The sequence below is a fragment of the Pongo pygmaeus genome, chromosome 21 (assembly GCF_028885625.2).
Source record: "Pongo pygmaeus isolate AG05252 chromosome 21, NHGRI_mPonPyg2-v2.0_pri, whole genome shotgun sequence".
Classification (NCBI taxonomy): domain Eukaryota; kingdom Metazoa; phylum Chordata; class Mammalia; order Primates; family Hominidae; genus Pongo; species Pongo pygmaeus.
In genome coordinates, this window is record NC_072394.2 from 5,160,415 (window position 1) to 5,186,172 (window position 25,758).

General features: G+C 40.7%; 1 protein-coding gene across 4 annotated transcripts in view; it reads left to right on the forward strand.

Annotated features, from left to right (window-relative positions):
• SLX4IP (SLX4 interacting protein) overlaps positions 1-25,758 on the forward strand; it is a 200,806-nt gene that overhangs the window by 159,836 nt on the left and 15,212 nt on the right. For all 4 annotated transcript variants that reach the window (XM_063659428.1, XM_054467844.2, XM_054467846.2 and 1 more), the window contains 2 exons: positions 5,175-5,252; positions 8,269-8,357. In XM_063659428.1, coding sequence (XP_063515498.1) covers positions 5,175-5,252; positions 8,269-8,357 — 167 coding nt within the window. The remainder of the gene's footprint in view (positions 1-5,174; positions 5,253-8,268; positions 8,358-25,758) is intronic.

Below are 25,758 nucleotides of genomic sequence, written 5' to 3' on the forward strand. Positions count from 1 at the left end.
CTTCAGCCCAGGAGTTCAAGACTAACCTTGGCAACATAGGGGGACCATGTCCCTAAAAATAATTTTAAAACTTAGATGAGTGTGGTAGCATGCACCTGTGGTCCCAGCTACTCAGCAGGTTGAAGTGAGAGAATCACCTGAGCCCAGGAGGTTGAGGCTGCAGTGAATTGTGATTGTGCCACTGCACTCCAGCCTGGGCAACAGAGCAAGACACTGTCAAAAAAAAAAAAAAAATTCAAATGTAGAATGGGGTTGTTCTATAACACAACTAGCCTGATCTCTTTAAAAGTTCAGAGTTCTTTTTTTAAAAGGTAAAGGGAGATTATTTTAGATTAAAAGAGATATAAGCAAATATATCTCTTAAAATCCATGATCTTTGGTTGGATCCGATTCAAAGGAAAATCAGATCAGTGATACACATTTTGGGACAATGGAGAAATTTGAATATAGGCTGGTTATTTGATCGGTAATGTCATACGCAGTTGTAATAATAGTGTCGTGGTGATGAGGGAGAATTTCCTTATTGTTCGAGAGCTATGCTCACATGTTTAGGAGTAAGGTTTCATGATGTCTGCTTTGAAGCAGTTTAGAAAACATGTGTATGAAATACGGCAAAATATTAACTGTTATTGAATCTAGATGGTGGGTTTTGGGATGTTCATGACATTATTTTTCTACTTTTCTGAATGTTTGAAATGTTTCAGACTGTGTGAGTGATGATAATAATGAAGGAGTCATCTCAGGGAGAGAAGTACTGAGGGGCATCGCATCGTAGGTCTTCCTGAGCCTGCCTTGTAGTTTGGGAGAAGGCTTTGCTGGAAGAGAGCCACACAGGTGGTGGGTGCGGTCCACAGTGAAGTGGAATTCACCTGCCTGGAGGTCCTGATGGCTCACCAAGCCACACAGAGGCATTTTCCCAGGCTCGTCCATGAATGGTCTCGTAATAGCTGTGGGAGAGGGCTTCCCACTGTTATGCACCAGACCACAGACTCCCGTTGGCAGCTGTGGGGAAGCTCAAGTCGCCTTGGCTATGAATCCCCTGGAAAACAAGTGAGGCTGGATAGTTTTACAGTGAAATCTCTCATTGAATATTTGCTCTCAGTGTCTTGGGACTGTGAACTGTAACAACCCAAATAAATGACCACTCCCTTAAAACCATTACTCATTGGAGCACGGTACTACTTAAAACTAATCTACTGCCTTGCTAAGCCAGGATGGAATTTGTTCAACTCATATTTGAGTTTTTTTGTCGTAATTTTTGCCTTTCTGCTTATGAAGACTGCAAATTTCTAGTAGAGCCATTTTGGAGCAGCTTATTTTAGACAGAATATGAAATAAAATAGTAGCGGGACTCTGGTTTGTCCTGTCTTTCTCTCATGCGCATTACTGACCACCTCTCCATTTTTTTTTAAAGAGACTTAATAGTTTTTGATGAACAACTTAGGTAAGCCAGAAGAAAGTTAGTGTGGTAACAAGTAATCATTTGAGGCTTCATTGCCGCTTTGGAGGTTGTTTGTAGAAGGATGAGGAGAAGTGCAACAGCTTTTTACGACATACAGAGAGCAAATGATGGCACAAGAACTGGAGACTTTTTGGGCTGTTTGGAGGCCAGGGGAGAAGATGGGATCTTGCTGATACTACATGATTGTGTTACATTAAGCAATTCAAAAATATCAATTGTTTCTGGAAATGCACCTACCTGCAGATGCCTGGTGGTAAGATGTTTCTATTGCAAAGCTTTTTCTCCCTCTAATCCAAGTCCCTTCTTGTGTCTAAAGACAGTCTTCTCAGATTTAGGAGCACCACAATCGCCAGCAAGAAAACAGGCATACTGAAATGTGATTTGCAAGTGCCTCATAATATTAATACCATCATCCAGTAGTTTTCAAATGAAAAGATGATCACTTTATGATTTCCATTTGCTCTGCTGACTCAGGTTTTCTGCATTTAAAACACCAGCATAGCGAGCTGGGAGCTGGTGCCCCAAGTAGGAAAAGCAAAAGGCCTCTTGGATCCTTTGCCAAATTGCTGTTTAGCTTTAGAGAGTAGTGGAGCTTTGCTTTAGCCCTGGGTGAGTGCAAAATCTCAGTGGCCTCCTGAACTCTGTGAAGTTGATTTCATTAAAAGCAAAGATAAGAATGTAGTCTATCATTGCCTTTTGTCTATGAATAAATGAAATACATCTTTCTAAGCATTTCAGTGCAGTATGTTTCAAGCAGCAATAATTTTCTCTGTTTATAGATCAAATTTAGTTTGCCATAAGAACTGGCATAGTACCTTTTGTGTTTAATCTCTCCTTAAGTTCCTCTTTAAACAAAGTTTCATATGACCAGTGGAATTTGGATTAAGCAGGTGCAAATCTTTTTTACATGTTAAACTTGCTATTTCTCTTGTAGGTGCCATTTGGGCAGGTTTTCCATTGAAACCACTAATAACAAGATGCTATTTAGAAATGGTTCCTTTTAACTTAATTCTGTCCTGGGGTGGGAGGTGTAAGGGTCAAGGTTTCAATAAACTCATTTCTCCTACTAATTTCAGTAACAAATCACTTGAAATCTGCCTTATACTGCTTTCTTTTTCTATAGGGGAAGGTGTCATATTGAGATTTGATTGTTCAGCAGTCCAAATAGGATTTAGTTATCACTCAAGTAGTATCTTCAGATACCAGGCTTCCTGGACTCAAAACTGTAGCTTTCATGGTCAACTTCAGATTTTGACCCTTCCTGATAATAACATTTTTTTTAAGATGGGGTCTTGCTTTGTCGCCCAGCCTGGAGTACAGTGGTGATCATAGCTCACTGCAGCCTTGAAGTCCTGAGCTCAAGCAATCCTCCTGCCTCAGCCACCTGAGCAGCTGAGACTACAGGCGTGTACCACCATGCCCAGCTAATGTTTTTTTGTATTTTTTTTAAGGAGATGGGGTCTCAGTATGTTTCCCAGGCTGGTCTTGAGCTCCTGGCCTCAAGCAATCCTCCCACTTTGGCCCCTCAAAGTACTGGGGTTACAGGCATGAGCACCACACTGGGCCTGATAATAACATTTTATTGCTAAAGATTTTGCATAGGAAGAAGATTTTTGAAATTTTGAACATGCCTACTGAATCTTAATCACTCAGAGCTATAGATCAGCAAAGGTAGAATAACTTAGATATTATACTTTTTTTTCTCAGTTCTTTGGAAGACTTGCATTATAAATTAATACTTGAAAAATACTTTTAAATTTTGCTGTATGTGTTTGTGAGTCGCCAATTGTTAAGGATTCCACTTCTTCCCTCAGCAGTTGGACAAATAAACAGATGTAGAAATGACTTCCATTCTCTCAGTGACCTAAGAAATAACGTATTTGTTTTAAAGCACTCAATGTCAGTGGTGTGTATATTTTGTTTGACATTTTAAGCAGAAGAAAGCCACATGACTGAAATGCAATCTATTTTCAAGTGTGTTAGGAAAAAATTATTTTATCTCAGCAAATCCAGAGATTATCCTTTCATAGATGTCACTGTTCTTGCACAATCTGCATGACTAAATCAATTGTTCTGTCAGAGCCGTCGCTTGTTTAGACAGCATCAAGTCTGCAGTCACTCATGTCCTGGGTCTTTCTACAGGAGTGTTGGAAGGATACTGAATATGAAAGTGGAAACTTCTTTAACTGTGTTCTTTATATAAGTTATTTCAGACCAACCATAGTCATGGACTTTGGAGAATCTGACGGTCCTAGAGATTACTTCCTGCAACTCTTGGCTGCGCCAGTTTGACAGAGGGGGACCCTCACCCCACTCTGGTGGAGCTTTTGCTTCTGATTCTTCTACCAAATAACTTGACTGCTGACTGTGATAACCAGGAACAGTTTTACTATGATTTCAGGAAAATCATCAACAAAGTAGTTTATACCTGGAGGGAAGCCAGAAGAGAAGAGAAAGGGAGAGAGGAAGGAATTAAGCTGGCACTTTCTGTGAATCATCTGAAAATCTGTTGCCACCCTATGAGACGAATGATAGTGTCTCCATTTTCACAGATGGCATTTACTCTTCTGGATCAGGCTTCTTTCATGTAACATTATGTTTGTGAGATGTATTTCTGTTATTACCTGTAACTGTAGCTCATTTATTTTTAGAGGCACTATAGTATTTCAGTATGTGACTATATCCCCATTAAAAAATTTACTGTTGATGGATATTTGCATTGGTTCCAGGTTGAGACTATTGTGAAGAGTGCTATTGTGAACACTGTATGTTCATGCCTAAGTTCAGCTTTAGCTACTCAAGCATTTTTTTCAAAGTGGCTGTACCAATTTGTACTCCTGCCAGCAGCGTATGAGAATTCCAGTTGTCCTACATTCTTGCCAACACTTTATGCTCTGTGTCTTTCACTTAGGCCACTCTAGTGCGTTGGAGAAATTATTTTTTTACTCATGTCATATTTCTTTTCATCTCATTCTATATAAAAATTTTGACATACTTGAATTAATTTATTTACAGGCAAAATACATCCATGTTCAAATAGGTATGAACTGCTTCTTTTTATGAGCTAATAAGCAGTGAGTATGAGAAGGCGGCTAAGATCTATTCGCAAGCTCCGACTGAATTATCCCGTCTGAAAGTACGTTAGACCTCATTTATTTCGTTTTACAGTTGAAGTAACTGAGGCACTTCAGGGACTAGGGACTATGCCAGGTGTCATAGTCAGGCCTCCTGGAAGAGGCAAGATAGTAATATTCATCCTTGCCTCTCAAGAGAAGCCCTCTGTTAATTCCTTTATTCTTGCATTTACCAATTATTATTATTTTAGATAGAGTCTTGCTCTGTCACCCAGGCTGGAGTGCAGTGATCTTAGCTCACTACAACCTCCACTTCCCAGGTTCAAACGATTCTTCTGCCTCAGCCTCCTGAGTAGCGGGGATTACAGGTGCCCGCCACCTCACCTGGCTAGTTTTTGTATTTTTAATAGAGACAGGGTTTCACCATGTTGGCCAGGCTGGTCTCGAACTCCTGACCTCAAGTGATCTGCCTGCCTCGGCCTCCCGAAGTGTTGGGATTACAGGCGTGAGTCACCACACCCAGCTTCATTTGCTAAATAACTATTCAATGTATCTTATATGGCAGGCACTGGGCTGAACCCCAGAGATTTAGTGGCAAACAAACTTTTAACTTAGTGATGTTCCCTTTCACTTTACAGGTTATGGCTTTCAAATCACAGCCTATTTCCTCAAGAGAGGGATACGCCTTCGCTGCATCAGGAGCACACAGAATGCTGGTAAGAAGCGGATTTCTTGGTTTGTCAGACATTTCACACAATCTGCTTGCCCTAGTTAGAGAAGGGATGAAAATTAAGGAATGGAGAGTCCCACTTGCTTCATTGCCTTCATGTCTTGAGTGTGTCTGAAAGTTTGTGATATCTTCCCTCCCACCTTGTACTGTTTACTGCCTCTCTGAGAACAGTGAGCTGGGCCACATCATGCTTTTCTTTCCTGATGCATCTCAGCACTTTCTTTGAGTTTTCAGAGTGACTCAACACAGTTGAACTATGAATCACTTCAGTATTGTCTGTGCATACCAAGGCCCTAGCATATGGAGCAGGTGTGTACACAAGAAAGCTCTTTCCCAGCTCAGAGCTCTCAGAGCTTTCCCTAGGTGTGTGATGAGGCCACTTTCCCCCATCACTTCCCCAAGTCTAGATGTCCACTAAGGATATGATTTCAAACTTGTCCAGCCAGCAACAGTAAAGTCAGAAGCTAATGATCATTCTCCAAGTTGATCTGAGCACTGGAAAGAAAATTTAGGTCACCTTAAGTGGACAATTTCAGTATATATATAAGATATGATATAGGAACTTTAAAACATTAACATATAGAGGCTTGCTATGCAATCTTCATGATTATCTGCATATTAACTGTAAACTCTGCTTGAATATGTTATTCTCTTTTTTGCTATTATTTGTTTGTTTTTGAGACAAGGTCTCACTCTGTCACTCAGGCTGGAGTACAGTGGTGCAATCATGGCTCACAGCAGCCTTAGCCTCCTAGGCTCAAATGATCCTTCCACCTCAGCCTCCTAAGTAGCTGGGACCACAGGTGTGTGCCACCATGCCTGGCTTTTTTTTTTTTTTTTTTTTTTTTTTTTTAAATTTTTGGTAGAGAAGGGGTCTCACTATGTTGCAGCTGGTCTCAAACTCCTGGAGTCAAGCTGTACTCCCGCCTTGGCCTCCCAAGGTGCTGGGATTACAGGCATGAGCCAACATGCCCAGCCTTAGATATATTGCTTTCTTAACAGGCCCTTCCACTTCGTTCAACTCTCTAGTAAAATAAGTCAGCTAACCTTGTACTTGTACCCTTTATGGTAAGGACTATCATTGCCTAAATATTTAATTAAATATTAAAGTAGTACTTAATGACCTAAACAGAGCAAAAGGGTACAGAAGTTGCTTTCTATTAATACCTGGCAGCACCAAAATGTTTAAAATCTGCCATTCTAACATTGTTACTTTTCAGAGGAAGAAATGCAAATACGGAGGAATTATTTGATAGAACTGATAATTTTGAATTCCAGTTCTGATCCACTAATGAACTGTTGTATTTCAATTTTATGATTTTTTTTGGGGGGAAGGTGGACAAATAATGAATTCTGTGGCTCAGTTTCCCTCCCATAAAATGATAAAAAGGCTATATACCATTTATCTCAATAAGATCTTTTAAGAACTAATGAATAAATATTAATTGCTTTGCTAATTTTGTTCTTCTGGCTTTTCAAAGTCCATCTCTAGTCACCTAGCCAGATACCATATGCCCACATGGGGTCAAAGTTGAAAAACACCCAGGCCCCCACCTGAAATGGGGGCTTTCCTCATGAGGAAGACTAATTGGGAGTGAGACCAGAACAACAGGTTAATCCCTAATCATGGAGGGCTTTGAATATTGGGCACTGGGGAGCCATGGTAGGTTTTTGAGCGGGATGAGTGGAGCTCTTTTTTTTAGAACTGTTAACCTGCTGTTCTGAATAGGATAACTTGGAATAGGGAGAGTGACTGCCAAGGAGACAGCAGTGGTTGACGGGATAAGGAGAGCTGTTACTGGAACAACAACTCGTTGGGCCTCTTGGGATCATTTAAGCTAGTCTAGTAGTGTAAGGTGTTAACTTGTTTAAATTCTGTGTTCATGTAATTGACACCTTCTTGCTTGGCTTCCAAGCGGTGCATCAAATTGAGATACCTTATTACCTCAGTCATTGCCATCCTGTGCAGTGTACCTAAAAGGCTTTACTCACCTGATTCATAATATCCATCTTTAAAAAGAAATTGGTCTCATGTAAGAGGGAAGCTTTCTTTGTTAGAAAAATGACTTAATTTCTATCACAAATATCAGACATGTATATCATAAAAATATTCAAGCAGTACAACCAAGTACGAAAAAGGGAGAAGAGCCCCCTCCCCACCCACCTGGAACATACGCTGTTGGCATCAGCTCAGCATCACTCCAGACATCACGCCTAGGTAGCTGGAGGCTGGCGAACAAATGGATGGATGGACAGACAGATGAGAAAAGGAAAGATCAAGATGTCATTACCATCTTGCCTTCCTTCCATTGAATGCCGAGGAGTCCAGTTCAGTGATTCATTCAGTCTTTCCCAATGGGAAGTCAGTGGTTTTGTTTTAAGAAGCAGCAATAATAGATTACTATGAGTATAGTGTAATTTTACCATCTTTATTGTATATTTAACCATTTTCTTAATAGTTGGATCATTAATTCCTAAGAGAAGCTGCTGTTTTCCCAGCCTGCTTCAGATTAGTAGTTTGCCCTCCAGGGTCGGGGAGCTCTCTAAGACTAGCTAACCAAGGAGATGATAAGTAAAGTAACTAGGAAAAACATTGATAGGTCACATTTTTAGATTTTATCTAATATTCTTCCTCTTCCTCTAAAGTCTTACATGCTCATTTTGAAAACATTGATCCTATTTTCCAAATAGGAGTTCTAATCAGAAAACAGCTGACTGACACAGAGGGGAGGCTGCAGAGGTTCTGCCTGGGGGTTTCCTGCAATGTAATGGTCCCGGGGCGCAGGTGGACCAATTTGCAGCCTCGTCAGCTCTCCCTAGAGCTTTGCACTCACCCTGCCCTATTGATGGCAAACGCTGAAAGGATGGGAGGAGAGAAGAGACATATCTTTTATATAGATGTGCATATTGCAGTAACTTAAAATGAACAAAAATCTGGAACAACCATTCTGTGTTTATAGTTTTTTGACACCTTTAAACTTGTTTTTCTTCATTTTATACAGAACTCTGTGTATTCCCTGACAGATTTGTGGTTTGTGTCAGTCAGCTTGCATTCAGTCGTGATCTTTTAGCAAATCAGAATGAAGATTTGGTGAGTATGAAAAAATTCTATAAACAAATAAGTCTGCTTAAATGCTGAGTTACTGTAAAAAATAGAAAACAAGAATTGTCTGCTGTTGTCATTCAGCTGATGAGCACCCAATGCATGTTTTAAGGGAACAAGAAGCCCTACCTGTTTTACATGGTAATATCAACTAATTCGTGCATTGGTCTTCTTTTCCTGAAGACCATTTTAATCAGCAGTACCTTTTCCATAACAATTGTAAATGAGAAAGCAACACATCACAAAAGCTGTGATGGTGCTTATGATTGTGTTTAAATGAAATAAAGAAAAGTCTTTAAGTGAAATGAAGCAAAATCCACATGTTTCCACTGGAGGCTTTCATTGGGGTCAGTGGCTTTTAAATTTTATTCCATGGTGAATCACCAACATTTTCATGAGAACCAGTACTTTTCCCCAGTGTATTATTTCATAGCTGATAGGGTTCATTTTCTCCCTCCCTCTCTCTCTCTCTCTCTCTCTCTTTCTCTCTCTCTCTCTCTCCCCCTGCTCTGTCTCTCTGCCTCCTTCTCTGTCTCCCTTTTCTCATGCTAAGTCTTGAGCTCCAGCAGGGCCTGTTTCTGTTTTATTAGAGTTGTCTCTTCAGACAAACAGATAAAACTGACTCAGAATTGCAGCTGACTGCCTTGTCTTTTAAGCTGAACATGTATACTTGAGAATCTCCTTGTTGCATGTGTGTGTGTTTGCTGCAGTCACGGTCCAGTCTGCCTGACTTCTACACAGACTTTTTTTCATGTTTTTGGACGTATGACTTGAATCTTTAACAAACAGGGACATATGACTTGAATCTTTAACAAACAGAAAAAAAAATCCAACAGACATTAACTGGGCCATGAAGTATGACATGATTATTACGCTTCTAAAATAATTTATGGGAATATTAGATTACCCTTGATGTTTATTATTTTTTAATCCATATGAAATCTGAAATTTGGCCCACATCATCTAAAACCAGCTTCTTATCTCATCTTAAATAAATACATAAGAAGAGTGTTTCAGAGGCTACAAGGTTGAATAGAGACTCAGGAAAAGTAAAGAGCAGAGAACTTATATTTAAATTTAGATGTCTGCGTTTGGTGCAGAGGAACCCTTCACAACAGCCAGTGTGGTTCATATTTCCTCTTCTTCGTCCATCAGTCAAACTCTTAAGAATACACATTAAATGAATGAGGCAAATTTGGTGAAAAGTATTAAGTTTGTCCTTTGAAATATTTCCAGAATGTTGAGTTATCTTCGTAAACTAATAAATACTAAAGTGGCAATGCCATTGGCATACGTCTAAAATATAATATAGCTTAACTGATTTAGAGCAAGGAAGAAATTGATCTATGGTTTAAGAAAACAACAATTAACTGTTCCAGAAAGTATTATTACTTTCAAATGAAATACAGGAGAAATTAGATCTTCTATCTGATATGTAATATTAATACTTAGTATCTTAAATTATTAAGGAAGGATTAAAACATCTCAATACAAATGAAATATTATCCCCCTTAGGGGCCTTGGTATTTATACAGATGTAAGTTTTCTATACCGGCTGTCATATAAATCCTATAATCTAGAGGACTTCCTAAACATTGAGAATTTTCATTCTGAAAATCTCACCAGTCTAAGCCTTTTACATGAGTGAGTTCAGTTTCTTTATCTTTAAAATGTTCTGATAACCAGCGATAACATGAACAGAGTTAACCACATTAACTTATGAGGAAAATGCCATTTCCATCATGAGGCTCGTTCCTTGTTTTGAGTGATTGTCTTTAGTTGTGGTCAGTTTCTGTCTCTTCAGTTGTTCATTTACTCCACCTCTGTCTCTTCACATATGCATTTTCCCAGCCACATATGTCAGCTAAAGCCTGGCACTACTCAACAGTTTCATCTCTGGGCTCAAGCTCTGTGCGTCCCTCTGCCTAGCCTGCTCACCTCTGCCACCTCCCCTCCTCACAGGCCTCCAGCCCACCACTTCCTCAGGCCTGTTGTTACTAGAAGCAATAAAAGACCCAGGTCAAGTAAAGGTCCCTCTCCCACAAATGGCCCATCAAGCCAACTACACCAACCTTCCACCAGAAGTGTCTTGTAGTTTAATTCTCATTGATATTTGACCTCTACAGAGTCTGCCTGTCTCAGCTATTTAAGGATCAATAAACAGCCCTTCCCTTCCAGAACTGCCTTCTGCCTGAGAGAAGGCATTCTTATCACTTGTTCTGTACTTCAAATGCCCACAGCCAGTGATGTCAGGCTCCTGTGAGTATTCCCTGGACTTCCTTCAAGCTTTGAATTCTTATATCACTTTACATGGATATTCACCAAAGGGCAGGATCCATCTCATTTTCTCTGGATAGCGATTCTCAAGAACATCTGACTGGGCAAGGCTGGGAAAATTGGTACCCGCAGTAGCTATGTTGGAGAGATTTCTTTGGCAATAAACTTCAGTTGTTTTTGTATAACTATTGACTTAACTCACTCTTCTGCAGCCACAGAAGTGACAGGGGAGTGAACTAGTACTTGAGCAACAGCCTGGGTGCCTTACTTATGCTGTAGCCTTGAGAGCACACATTCCCTTTCCTTCATCTTTTTTTTTGTTTTTTTGGATTCTCAATGTCTAAGTGACAATTTGTTAGGAAATCTGGGAGCGTCTATTCAAAACTCCTCTGTCAAGGGATTCTTTCAACCTGTAGACAAGGAAGCCAGCTGCACTTAGCTCCCCAGTACTTAAAGGTGGTTGCACAAAAGAACTGCTGTTCCAGATCAGGCAGTACAAAGGGAGTAATCCCCATCCTTTACGGAGCAGAGCAAATGCAGCCACGCTGCCCCTAAGCACCACAGCGCCAGGGAGGTCTGTCCCTGCTGTCACTGTTGGCGTTTCTCTTGTCCACTCAGGGACTTTGGTGCAGAGAGATCCTCTGTGTTGCAATAGCTCTGCACAGAGTGCCCATGTGCTAGGGATGTGGGAATTGTGATGTGTACTTTGGGAAGAAAGGGCATTATTATGAAATGAGTCATTGTATTTTTCTTACTAGAGTTTCTCATAAGAAATCTAAAAACTCTTGTAGCCTCAGTTTTTGACCTATTGCTAGATATAGGACTGGAGAGTCTTTTTGAGAGTTTTTACCTTTATTTGGTTTGTTTTTTCCTCACCTTTTTTTCCTTGGAAATATGAAGAACATAAGTGAATTTTGATTGCACTCAGCTACATTCCATTCCAACAATATTTTCTTATTTACAAACCCAAAAGCCTATGTAGAAACTGTTTTCTTTCTCAGATGTAAAGTCCTGGAGCCTTTGGGAAATTTAAAATTATTTATTATTTCTTTGTTAAAGTTGTGTAAATAACCATAGAACTCTGTATATATCTGGGACATTTCTGGGTCAGGACAAAGCTACTATTTCATTGTGTGTTAGTTACAGCCACTCCTTCTAGTCTCTGGAGATCAGCCTTCCCATCTGTTTTTACCATCACATTTTAACATAATTTGCTAAGTCCCAGCTCTATACTGGGAACTCTGGTAGGCACCAGGAAAACAAAGAAAAGTAAGAAAGTGCGTTGGCCCTCAAGGAGCTTACAGTTTGGCAGATCAAGGCTGCTGAAGTATATCCTGGTGACCTAAAAATGTCATTCAGATAGGGCCTCCATTTTTCCTAAATATTTTTCCACTCTGCACCTGTATCTTTAAGGGTTCCATTGGATCTCTTCTGCCGTTCCTCAGAAGGAAAGTCCAAAATCCCCCAGCCCTACTTTTTTTACTTTTAAACCGAAGCTCTCAAAGTCTGTGATCCTTTTGGACATTAAAAAATGATTTGTAGTGCTAGTACTGCCTACAAGTGGACATATACATTAAGATATTTGAGTTCTCTGCCTTATACTCTTTATTTGAGTTGCGGTTCAAGTTATGAAAATAGCTGTTAAGACTGCAGACGTAGGCCAGCCAATACAAGGCTAGGTCCTCACTGTAGCATCATCTAAGTAGAAGGATTACTGGGACATCCTGACAAGAAACAATATTGAAGCACTAACTCAGCTACTTCTCTTAAGGCACACTACTGTTTAGTGGTAAAGAAATCTCCTTCTAGTTTTTGAATACAAAATTGAAGTGAAAATGAGTTTAGACTCATTTTCACTTCAAATAAACTATTGAAGGCTGAGTTATTTTTAGCTTGGCTGTTATAGTCCTCAGCTGTGCATAATCCAGCCCTTTGTGGGCCATAGCCGTTCTCTCATTCAAGGGGGAGGGTATCAGATTATCTCAAAAATCTTTTCTCACATGGGATTTCTATTGGAGGAAGCAAATAAAACTGTAGCTAAATAAAAACTACAAAATAATTTTGCACAAAGAAGAAATTTTCTTGCAGATTAAAAAATTGTGATTAGAAAAACTTCCAGGGTAGTTATATTTGATCTTAAGAAAGATGTAAATAGAAATTATAAGCTAACATTATAGGCCTCATATTTTTAGAACAGAGGAAATAAGCTAATTAACATTTGACTGTGCACTGATGTTTATACCCTCATGACAGAATCCTTTAACTTTTGCATAAGTATAAATCAGATCATTCAAGAAAAGAATTCTCTATTTTTGTGTTTAGAAAATGAAATAAGCAGTGGATGACTTTTCCAGGTTTTTCATGATCTATCATAGAGTTAAAAATTTTTATTTTTCTTATTTCTAAACAACGCTAGTGGTGAATTGCATGGAAGATATTAACAAGAGATTCCTGTAGCACTAGGGAAAGTTCCTTGAGTAGAGAGAGGCTGTTTTCATAGTTCACATTTTCCACAATGTTATGAACTTAGATTTTACCTAATAACTGATGACCAATATTGTACATATTCATTGTACAAAAAAGCTTTTAATCCAAATATATATAAAGAAAATAAAAATTACCCACAACTCTGAATGCAAAGTCTCTGCTAGTGATCTGGATGGTATCTCTTCATACATCATACTTAATAAACTGAGGTCCGTGTGTATGTGTTTTAACTAGGACCCTATTTGTCAGTTATGTGTTTCTGTCCATTTTTTTTACTGATGATTTTGTATTTGACAAACTCTGCTACATGAAGACTTCTTATCTAGTAAGGAAAGTAACTCTCAGTGAGTTTATTATTTTCCTTTCACTTGTATGTCAGTGCTGTATGGTAGGGTACATTGTTTATCCTCAGAATTGTGTTTTCTGTAATGATCTCTGCTTTCGATGATGTTGGTGTTATGTTTTTCAAATTAGATAAATACTTATATTTTCTTCTGATACTTTTATGGAATGTATTTTAGTTTATGATATGAGGTCCTTTTGATTCTGTGTAGTGACCAATATTATGCTAATTATAGTCTCTAGGTTTGTTTTTTATTATTATTATTATTATACTTTAAGTTTTAGGGTACATGTGCACAATGTGCAGGTTAGTTACATATGCATACATGTGCCACACTGGTGCGCCGCACCCATTAACTCGTCATTTAGCATTAGGTATATCTCCTAATGCTATCCCTCCCCTCTCCCCCACCCCACAACAGTCCCCAGAGTGTGATGTTCCCCTTCCTGTGTCCATGTGTTCTCCTTGTTCAATTCCCATCTATCAGTGAGAACATGCGGTGTTTGGTTTTTTGTCCTTGCGATAGTTTACTGAGAATGATGATTTCCAATTTCATCCATGTCCCTACAAAGGACATTTTTTATGGCTGCATAGTATTCCATGGTGTATATATGCCACATTTTCTTAATCCAGTCTAACATTGTTGGACATTTCGGTTGGTTCCAAGTCTTTGCTATTGTGAATAGTGCCGCAATAAACATACATGTGCATGTGTCTTTATAGCAGCATGATTTATAATCCTTTGGGTATATACCCAGTAATGGGATGGCTGGGTCAAATGGTATTTCTAGTTCTAGATCCCTGAGGAATCGCCACACTGACTTCCACAATGGTTGAACTAGTTTACAGTCCCACCAACAGTGTAAAAGTGTTCCTGTTTCTCCACATCCTCTCCAGCACCTGTTGTTTCCTGACTTTTTAATGATTGCCATTCTAACTGGTGTGAGATGGTATCTCATTGTGGTTTTGATCTGCATTTCTCTGATGGCCAGTGATGATGAGCATTTTTTCATGTGTCTTTTGGCTGCATAAATGTCTTCTTTTGAGAAGTGTCTGTTCATATCCTTTGCCCACTTTTTGATGGGGTTGTTTGTTTTTTTCTTGTAAATTTGTTGGAGTTCATTGTAGATTCTGGACATTAGCCCTTTGTCAGATGAGTAGGTTGCAAAATTTTTCTCCCATTTTGTAGGTTGCCTGTTCACTCTGATGGTAGTTTCTTTTGCTGTGCAGAAGCTCTTTAGTTTAATTAGATCCCATTTGTCAATTTTGGCTTTTGTTGCCATTGCTTTTGGTGTTTTAGACATGAAGTCCTTCCCCATGCCTGTGTCCTGAATGGTAATGTCTAGGTTTTCTTCTAGGGTTTTTATGGTTTTAGGTCTAACGTTTAAGTCTTTAATCCATCTTGAATTAATTTTTGTATAAGGTGTAAGGAAGGGATCCAGTTTCAGCTTTCTACATATGGCTAGCCAGTTTTCCCAGCACCATTTATTAAATAGGGAATGCTTTTCCCATTGCTTGTTTTTCTCAGGTTTGTCAAAGATCAGATAGTTGTAGATATGTGGCGTTATTTCTGAGGGCTGTGTTCTGTTCCATTGATCTATATCTCTGTTTTGGTACCAGTACCATGCTGTTTTGGTTACTGTAGTCTTGTAGTATAGTTTGAAGTCAGGTAGCGTGATGCCTCCAGCTTTGTTCTTTTGGCTTAGGATTGACTTGGTGATGCAGGCTCTTTTTTGGTTCCATATGAACTTTAAAGTAGTTTTTTCCAATTTCTTTAAAGAAGAAAGTCATTGGTAGCTTGATGGGGATGGCATTGAATCTATAAATTACCTTGGGCAGTATGGCCATTTTCACAATATTGATTCTTCCTACCCATGAGCATGGAATGTTCTTCCATTTGTTTGTATCCTCTTTTATTTCATTGAGCAGTAGTTTGTAGTTTTCCTTGAAGAGGTCCTTCACGTCCCTTGTAAGTTGGATTCCTAAGTATTTTATTCTCTTTGAAGCAATTGTAAATGGGAGTTCACTCATGATTTGGCTCTCTGTTTGTCTGTTATTGGTGTAGAAGAATGCTTGTGATTTTTGTACATTGATTTTGTATCCTGAGACTTTGCTGAAGTTGCTTATCAGCTTAAGGAGATTTTGGGCTGAGACAATGGGGTTTTCTAGATATACAATCATGTCATCTGCAAACAGGGACAATTTGACTTCCTCTTTTCCTAATGGAATACCCATTATTTCCTTCTCCTGCCTAATTGCCCTGGCCAGAACTTCCAACACTATGTTGAATAGGAGTGGTGAGAGAGGGCATCCCTGTCTTGTGCCAGTTTTCAAAGGGAATGCTTCCAGTTTTTGCCCATTCAGTATGATATTGGCTGTGGGTTTGTCATAGATAGCTCTTATTATTTTGAGATACGTCCCATCAATACCTAATTTATTGAGAGTTTTTAGCATGAAGGGTTGTTGGATTTTGTCAAAGGCCTTTTCTGCATCTATTGAGATAATCATGCGGTTTTTGTCTTTGGTTCTGTTTATATGCTGGATTACATTTATTGATTTGCATACATTGAACCAGCCTTGCATCCCAGGGATGAAGCCCACTTGATCATGGTGGATAAGCTTTTTGATGTGCTGCTGGATTCGGTTTGCCAGTATTTTATTGAGGATTTTTGCATCAATGTTCATCAAGGATATTAGTCTAAAATTCTCTTTTTTGGTTGTGTCTCTGCCCAGCTTTGGTATCAGGATGATGCTGGCCTCATAAAATGAGTTAGAGAGGATTCCCTCTTTTTCTATTGATTGGAATAGTTTCAGAAGGAATGGTACCAGTTCCTCCTTGTACCTCTGGTAGAATTCTGCTGTGAATCAATCTGGTCCTGGACTCTTTTTCGTTGGTAAGCTATTGATTATTGCCACAATTTCAGCTCCTGTTATTGGTCTATTCAGAGATTCAGCTTCTTTCTGGTTTAGTCTTGGGAGACTGTATGTGTCGAGGAATTTATCCATTTCTTCTATATTTTCTAGTTTATTTGCGTAGAGGTATTTGTAGTACTCTCTGATGGTAGTTTGTATTTCTGTGGGATCGGTGGTGATATCCCCTTTCTCATGTTTTTTGCATCTATTTGATTCTTCTCTCTTTTTTTCTTTATTAGTGTTGCTAGCGGTCTATCAATTTTGTTGATCCTTTCAGAAAACCAGCTCCTGGATTCATTAATTTTTTGAAGGCTTTTTTTGTCTCTATTTCCTTCAGTTCTGCTCTGATTTTAGTTATTTCTTGCCTTCTGCTAGCTTTTGAATGTGTTTGCTCTTGCTTTTCTAGTTCTTTTAATTGTGATGTTAGGGTGTCAATTTTGGATCTTTCCTGCTTTCTCTTGTGGGCACTTAGTGCTGTAAATTTCCCTCTATACAGTGCTTTGAATATGTCCCAGAGATTCTGGTATGTTGTGTCTTTGTTCTCGTTGGTTTCAAAGAACATCTTTATTTCTGCCTTCATTTCGTTATGTACCCAGTAGTTATTCAGGAGCAGGTTGTTCAGTTTCCATGTAGTTGAGCAGTTTTGAGTGAGTTTCTTAATCCTGAGTTCTAGTTTGATTGCACTGTGGTCTGAGAGACAGTTTGTTATAATTTCTGTTCTTTTACATTTGCTGAGGAGAGCTTTACTTCCAAGTATGTGGTCAATTTTGGAATAGGTGTGGTGTGGTGCTGAAAAAAATGTATAGTCTGTTGATTTGGGGTGGAGAGTTCTGTAGATGTCTATTAGGTCTGCTTGGTGCAGAGCTGAGTTCAATTCCTGGGTATCCTTGTTAACTTTCTGTCTCATTGCTCTGTCTAATGTTGACAGTGGGGTGTTAAAGTCTCCCATTATTATTGTGTGGGAGTCTAAGTCTCTTTGTAGGTCACTCAGGACTTGCTTTATGAATCTGGGTGCTCCTGTATTGGGTGCATATATATTTAGGATAGTTAGCTCTTCTTGTTGAATTGATCCCTTTACCATTATATAATGGCCTTCTTTGTCTCTTTTGATCTTTGTTGGTTTAAAGTCTGTTTTATCAGAGACTAGGATTGCAACCCCTGCCTTTTTTTGTTTTCCATTTGCTTGGTAGATCTTCCTCCATCCTTTTATTTTGAGCCTATGTGTGTCTCTGCATGTGAGGTGGGTTTCCTGAATACAGCACACCGATGGATCTTGACTCTTTATCCAATTGGCTAGTCTGTGTCTTTTAATTGGAGCATTTAGTCCATTTACATTTAAAGTTAATATTGTTATGTGTGAATTTAATCCTGTCATTATGATGTTAGCTGGTTATTTTGCTCATTAGTTGATGCAGTTTCTTCCTAGTCTCGATGGTCTTTATATTTTGGCATGATTTTGCAGCGGCTGGCACCAGTTGTGCCTTTCCATGTTTAGTGCTTCCTTCAGGAGCTCTTTTAGGGCAGGCCTGGTGGTGACAAAATCTCTCAGCATTTGCTTGTCTGTAAAGGATTTTATTTCTCCTTCACTTATGAAGCTTAGTTTGGCTGGATATGAAATTCTGGGTTGAAAATTCTTTTCTTTAAGAATTTTGAATATTGGCCCCCACTCTCTTCTGGCTTGTAGAGTTTCTGCTGAGAGATCCGCTGTTAGTCTGATGGGCTTCCCTTTGTGGGTAACCCGACCTTTCTCTCTGGCTGACCTTAACATTTTTTCCCTCATTTCAACTTTGGTGAATCTGACAATTATGTGTCTTGGAGTTGCTCTTCTCGAGGAGTATCTTTGTGGCGTTCTCTGTATTTCCGGAATCTGAATGTTGGCCTGCCTTGCTAGATTGGGGAAGTTCTCCTGGATAATATCCTGCAGAGTGTTTTCCAACTTGGTTCCTTTCTCCCCATTACTTTCAGGTACACCAATCAGACGCAGATTTGGTCTTTTCACATAGTCCCATATTTCTTGGAGGCTTTGTTCATTTCTTTTTATTCCTTTTTCTCTAAACTTCCCTTCTCGCTTCATTTCATTCATTTCATCTTCCATTACTGTTACCCTTTCTTCCAGTTGATCGCATCGGCTCCGGAGGCTTCTGCATTCTTCATGTAGTTCTCGAGCCTTGGCTTTCAGCTCCATCAGCTCCTTTAAGCACTTCTCTGTATTGGTTATTCTAGTTATACATTCGTCTAAATTTTTTCAAAATTTTCAACTTCTTTGCCTTTGGTTTGAATTTCCTCCTGTAGCTCGGAGTAGTTTGATCTTCTGAAGCCTTCTTCTCTCAACTCGTCAGTCATTCTCCGTCCAGCTTTGTTCCGTTGCTGGTGAGGAACTGCATTCCTTTGGAGGAGGAGAGGAGCTCTGCTTTTTAGAGTTTACAATTTTTCTGCTCTGTTTTTTCCCCATCTTTGTGGTTTTATCTACTTTTGGTCTTTGATGATGGTGATGTACAGATGGGTTTTTGGTGTGGATGTCCTTTCTGTTAGTTTTCCTTCTAACAGACAGGACCCTCAGCTGCAGGTCTGTTGGAGTTTGCTAGAGGTCCGCTCCAGACCCTGTTTGCCTGGGTATCAGCAGCGGTGTCTGCAGAACCACGGATTTTCATGATCCGCGAATGCTGCTGTCTGATCTTTCCTCTGGAAGTTTTGTCTCAGAGAAGTACCCGGCCATGTGAGGTGTCAGTCTGCCCCTACTGGGGGGTGCCTCCCAGTTAGGCTGGTCGGGGGTCAGGGGTCAGGGACCCACTTGAGGAGGCAGTCTGCCCGTTCTCAGATCTCCAGCTACATGCTGGGAGAACCACTCTCCTCAAAGCTGTCAAAGAGGGACATTTAAGTCTGCAGAGGTTACTGCTGTCTTTTTGTTTGTCTGTGCCCTGCCCCCAGAGGTGGAGCCTACAGAGGCAGGCAGGCCTCCTTGAGCTGTGGTGGGCTCCACCCAGTTCGAGCTTCCCGGCTGCTTTGTTTACCTGGCGCCCCTCCCCCAGCCTTGCTGCCGCCTTGCAGTTTGATCTCAGACTGCTGTGCTAGCAATCAGGGAGACTCCGTGGGCGTAGGACCCTCTGAGCCAGGTGTGGGATATCATCTTCTGGTGTGCTGTTTCCTAAACCCTTCGGAAAAGCGCAGTATTCGGGTGGGAGTGACCCGATTTTCCAGGTGCCGTCTGTCACCCCTTTCCTTGACCAGGAAAGGGAACTCCCTGACCCCTTACGCTTCCCAAGTGAGGCAATGCCTCACCCTGCTTTGGCTGGCTCACGGTGTGCTGCACCCACTGTCCTGCACCCACTTGCTGGCACTCCCTGGTGAGATGAACCCGATACCTTAGATGGAAATGCAGGAATCACCCGTCTTCTGCGTCGCTCACACTGGGAGCTGTAGACCGGAGCTGTTCCTATTCGGCCATCTTGGCTCCTCCCTTCTAGTCTTTAGGTTTAAGGGACAACTGAGCTGTGTCTGCCTCTGCCACACCGTCAGTGCACACATGACAATGAGGCATCTGTAGGGAGCAGACTCTCTTTTGCCCGTTAGTAGCTGGATTTCGCTGATGACACTAAGATATTTGGGTTCTCTGCCTTATGCTTCATTTGAGTTGTGGCCAAAATAGCCATCAAGGTTCTGCTGACCTGCATCAGCCACACAAGGCTAGTCCTCACTAGCATCATCTTAGTAGAAAGATTAGTGGGACATTCTGCCAAGAGACAATATTTAAGCACTAAATAGATCACTTCTCTTGAGTCACACTACTGTTTAGTGTGAAAGAATTCTCATGGTGCTTACCGCCTCCCAAGGCTGACTGCCCTGTCCCTTTCCAATCAGTTAAGGCCAAGGCTCAGGGTCAGAACATGTTCAACAGATAGTTAAGGAATAGATTAGGGCCACACCCTCAGCAAGTGGGCTACGATGGGCTGTTTTCCTTGGATAGCCACCATCCCCACCCACCCTTATAGAGACTGGCAGAGAGATGACCCTCTGAAAATGCTGGTAGTGAGGATGAAGATGTCCTCTGTTGGTTAGTTTTTCTAGACTAAGATGGAGAAAATAAGAAAAAAATATCTCTTGGGTGAGATCATTTTTTAAAAGATTGTCTTTTGCTTGTATATTACAGTAACCTGAGTTCTCTTTTGTTAATAATGAAATTTGTTCTCTTTTCTTAATAATGAAATCTTCCCAAATGTTTAGCCAGCAGTATTTGTGAAAAAGATGGTTTGTGCCTCCTTCCACCACTGCCATCCCTGCAAAGGAACCTGCCCTTTGCTGAAGTAGAATAGGATAGGTTAAATGAATGAGGATCGTTAGATAGGATAAGTTGGAATAGGATGTATCTTAGTCCCCAATCCTTTGTGTTTTTTTTTCTCATAGTGTATCTTTGCATGTGCAGAGGCCCGTGATCTCCACTGATGACTCCATTACGTGATAGATTTGATTAGGAAAAACGTGGTGGGGAATAGAACAACTGGAAAAGGGATTTGAGTTAAAACGTAAAGACCTGGCTTTGACCACTGCCTCTCCCCTTACTCACCGATGACCTTAGACAAGTCATCTGGCTTCGCAAGAGCACTAGTCACCTAACTTGTTAAGCAAAGGTAAACATGATACTTTTTGTACAGCGTTCTCAAGTTTTCCTAAAGAGCAAGTAAAATAATGAATATTAAAATGTCATAGAAGGCCAGGAGCGGTGGCTCACGCCTGTAATCCCAGCACTTTGTGAGGCCGAGGCGGGCGGATCACAAGGTCAGAAGATCAAGACCATCCTGGCTAACACAGTGAAACACCATCTCTACTAAAAATACAGGAAAAAAAAAAAAATTAGCCGGGTGTGGTGGCAGGCGCCTGTAGTCCCAGCTACTCAGGAGGCTGAGGTGGGAGAATGGTGTGAACCCAGGAGGTGGAGCTTGCAGTGAGCCGAGATTGCGCCACTGCACTCCAGCCTAGGTGATAGAGCAAGACTCTGTCTCAAAAAAGAAAAAAAAAAAAAGTCACAGAAAGTCTAAGGCACTTATACAGTATTAATTTTTATCAACATCATTTCCTTCTCTGAAGGTGTCTTCATTTAAATGCAATTAATGCCACATTAACAGACTGCTGTACAATCTTCTCCTTCCTGCTTAAAAGGAGAAAAATACCTGACACTGTCGTTCTGCTTATATTATTAATATTTTCCCAAGAAACTCGACTCCCTAATGATTTTCTCCACTTGCCAGCTCAACTATATTTTGCAGCTATAAAAACTGAAGTATCAAAGAGTTAAGTGATAAACCCCCATTTAGCCAGCCAGTCAGTGGTGGAGAAAGAGACACACTAAAGGCAAAAACTTGTGACCTTCAGTGGGAGTTCTGTTAACCAACATCCAGAGGAGGAAGAGGAGGAGGAGGAGGAGCAGCGACCACCCAGCTCAACACCTTCGATTTCCAATAGCTGCCAGCAGACTCACATTGAGATACAGCTTTGGAGGAAAAACCCAGTCACCTCTCTAAAGTACGTAGGAATCAAGAGACAGCAGACTTCTCAGGCTTGAATTCCTAAAAGCCCATCTTCATCAGAACACCCACAGTGATAGCACAGAGAGTTCATTAGTAAGCAGATGATTTAGAATTCAGTACTCATTTTCCCAAGGATACAGTGTCATAACTGGGGATGAGGTTCCCAGACTAGTTCACAAAAGCTGTTACTATCATGAGTTCTGAGTCTTGGAAAGAGGAGTCCTTAGTATCTGTATCCCAGGGAAATGGCAAGAGCTATTCCTTCCACATCCCTGGGCAGAAGGCCAGCTCAGAGCAGAATTTTGAAATGAGACAATCATCTGTGGTGTGTTCTCTCTAGCTCTTAGGCCCTTTTCCCATCAGTGCCCAGGGCTACTGTGGGCTCTCTTCTCGTTAGCCCTACTCCCTGCGCAGTTGGACTTCATGTTTACCCACCTCTCTCCACCACATCCCTGTTCAGGCCCACGTGCTCAGTCAGGTGAGATGTTAGGAAAGACATTATCCTTCTTTCATCATCCCGAAAGAGGGCTGTCTACCTTCCCACAGGTGTTGGCACTTTTCAACCACAGGTCTTTGTCAGAGAAGGCATTTTTTTTTTTTTTTAACAAGAAGACCTCCTAAAGTGGCCCAACTCTGCCTGGAGTAATTCCTATTATGTTTTCTCTATTGTTTACAGATGTTTCCCTTCTACTTTTAAACTGGGGTTACTAGCCTATGATTCATGAATTCCTTAAAATTAAAAAAAAAATGTGTATTTTTATGTTTTTTTCTGGTCAAAGTTAAATAGCTTCTATCCAATTCTCAGAACAGTTGATAAGCCTCACAATGTCAAGTGTTGGCCCAAACCCATAAATTCTTCAAAATGTCCGAGTTTGTCACACTTGTTTGACACCACAGACTTGAGCATAGAGGCTAAGGTTGGTCAGGATATATTTTTAGGTTCTTGAGGGTAGGTGAATGTAAACTGGAAAATCCCTGTGAAATGTATACTTCCTGCAAAATAACTTCCTTGATTATTTTCACCGATTTCATGTTTAGGGTGATACTGTTTGCAGCCACTTATGGGTGCTTCCCCAAATCTGCACAAGAGCTTCATTGGCATCAATTCAGAAGAAAAGAAAACTTTTAAAAAATGATTTTAAAGAGAAAATGAGAGTATTCACTACTAACCCAAATGACAGCATTATCAGTAGCCCTGGCTCACTTCCCCTTAGAGACCTGCCCTTTTCATGGGAAGGCAGAGAAGTGAAGTCCTCAGAGGACAGACTCAGGGCCAGACACGTGTGGAATGAAGGCTTGCCCCTCACTGTGGGAACTGGGCAGATGGTTTGGCCACCCAGAGCATCAGTTTCCTCAAGTCTGAAATGGGGAAGGTCATGTCTGCCTCGTGCATGTCTCACGCGGACTCACATACCAGGTGCTAGCCCCTGTGCCAAGTGTTTTGCCTTTGGTCTCAGAACAAATGTCCATCATCATTGTCATCTTTAGAGAAAAACAACTTCAGTCCCAGTGGAATTCGTGCGATGCCACTTTTCATTTCACCTCCTGTTTGCTTCAGTTCCCTTGAGTCAATACATACATACTTGTGTGTTTCCATCTTTTCTTTTAGTTATTCATTGCGACTCTGTCCCACTTGTTTTGCCCTTTTTACTTCGTTATTATCAAAAAATTTAAAAAGTATTATTTGTGAAATTTAGGAAAGAGAGACTTCTCCCTCATTTTAAAGACAGGTGGCTTCTGCGCAGCCATGTTGCCTCGTGGTCTGAGATTGTGGTCATTGTTATTCATGCTCTGTTTGGGCTGCTTTTCTGTAACTAACTGAGGCTTTCATATGTGTCACATTTCACGTTGCCGACGATCCTGAAAATCATGAGGTGTCCACTAAAGTATGGTTGTAATGTTTCTTTTTGCCTCATTACAAATTAAAATGTTCCAGTTTCATACTTTAACATTATTATATGCCCCCCAAATAAGCTGATAATATATTACACTTTTAATCTGCTTTTATTGTTGGCAAAAGGTTTTAATTATTTGCAGAAGGCTGTCGCATACAATAACCTATTCAGTGCAACAAACCTGAGAAGAGATCGAATCAGTCTTGAACCTTTTCATTTTCCTGAGACAGCAAGGCCAACTCCAAACAGCTTAGCAAAAAAAAGGGAAGGTTTTTGTCTCATGCCCCTGAAAAGTCCAGACTTTAGGTACAGCTTGATCAGAGACACAAAGAATATCATTAAGACTCCATTTCTCACCATCTTTGGCTCCAGATTCCACTGTGTTGGCTTCACTCTCAGCTTATGTGTGGTGGTTGGTCCCGGCAGCCTCAGGTCTGTATCCTTCCAGCAGGAGGAGGTGAGGCCTCTTGCCAGGACAGCTGTGGCTGATGCATCTCTTTGAGGCTTGTTAATTCAGTAGTTTGATTGGCCTGAGCCACAGGCCCATTTCTGGAGTCAGGTAGGGAAACAAGATCTCTTGAAATGCATGGACATGGATGGGGGTTGAAGATGTGATTTTCCAGGAAAAAATCTGAGCATTGCTTCCAGGAACTGAAGGATTATCCGCTATAGAGGCATTATTATCATCTCTCTTTTTGTAGATGAAGAAACTGGTGCTCAGAGAATATGTCAGTTGTCCAAATATCACAGTCAGGTAGTGACCAAGAGGGGACTGGAGCCAAAGTCCTCTTCTCTTTCTATAAGTCCATACCTAACAATGATGGCAAATGATACTGTGGCCATTGGGCAAAGTGAAGAGAGTACTACTGCACAGGGAGCAGGCCTCCTAGACTCATTTCTGCCCCTGACTACATGCATGGCCTCAGTCTTTGTGGGTCTCATTCTTCTCATCCATCACATAGTGACAATACCTGCCCTGATGAATACTCCTTGGGGCCCAGATGAGGTGTTGGGAAAAGGACTTTAAGAATCACATGAGTTCTTCATGATTTCAAGGCACTCTTGCGTTCTCTCCAGCCCCATATGGTTTGTGAAGGCATCACTTTTGAAAATATGTTCAACACTCTCCAGTTTCCAAATTTCCTTCATACACCTCACTGCATTTAAATTTCCCAAACAATCCTGTAAGGTAGATGAGAAACCAGCCATCAAGGGGTTGAGAAGCTAGCCCTGGGACAAGCCAACAGTGAAAATGAGACCTTAGACTCCACTCCCTTTCACCTCTGTGCTGGGACTCGTGTGCCAGGAGCCTCAGCCTGATTCGATCAACTCTGGGTGTATCATTCTCAGCAGATGTGATTAGGAGGAATCAAGAAGCAGTAACATTTTGAATATGCCCTAAGACTATGTTTTATAATATTCTCCTGTGAATTGCCTACTTTCAAAATACTCTGGTTGGGTTACTATTATTATTATTATTATTGTGATGGAGTTTCGCTCTTGTTGCCCATGCTGGAGTGCCAGTGGCGTAATCTCGGCTCACTGCAACCTCCCATCTCCCAGGTTCAAGCGATTCTCCTGCCTCCCGAGTAGCTGGGATTACAGGCATGCACCACCATGCCCGGCTAATTTTCGTGTTTTAAGTAGCGACAGGATTTCACCATGTTAGTCAGGCTGGTCTCGAACTCCTGACCTTAGGTGATCCACCCGCCTGGGCCTCCCAAAGTGCTGGGATTACAGGTGTAAGCCACCACGCCCAGCCATTAATTATTATTATTTTTTTAATCATCATGTTTTACCTTTTTTATTTAATCATATACAACTCTTACAAAAATGCTTGAAGTAATTTAACACCTGTACATCAGTGCAAAACCTGGCTGAGTAAAATGAAGAGAGGATCTATTCAAGATCGTTAAGACCAAATGTAAACCGGGAAGTATGTGGAAGATGGC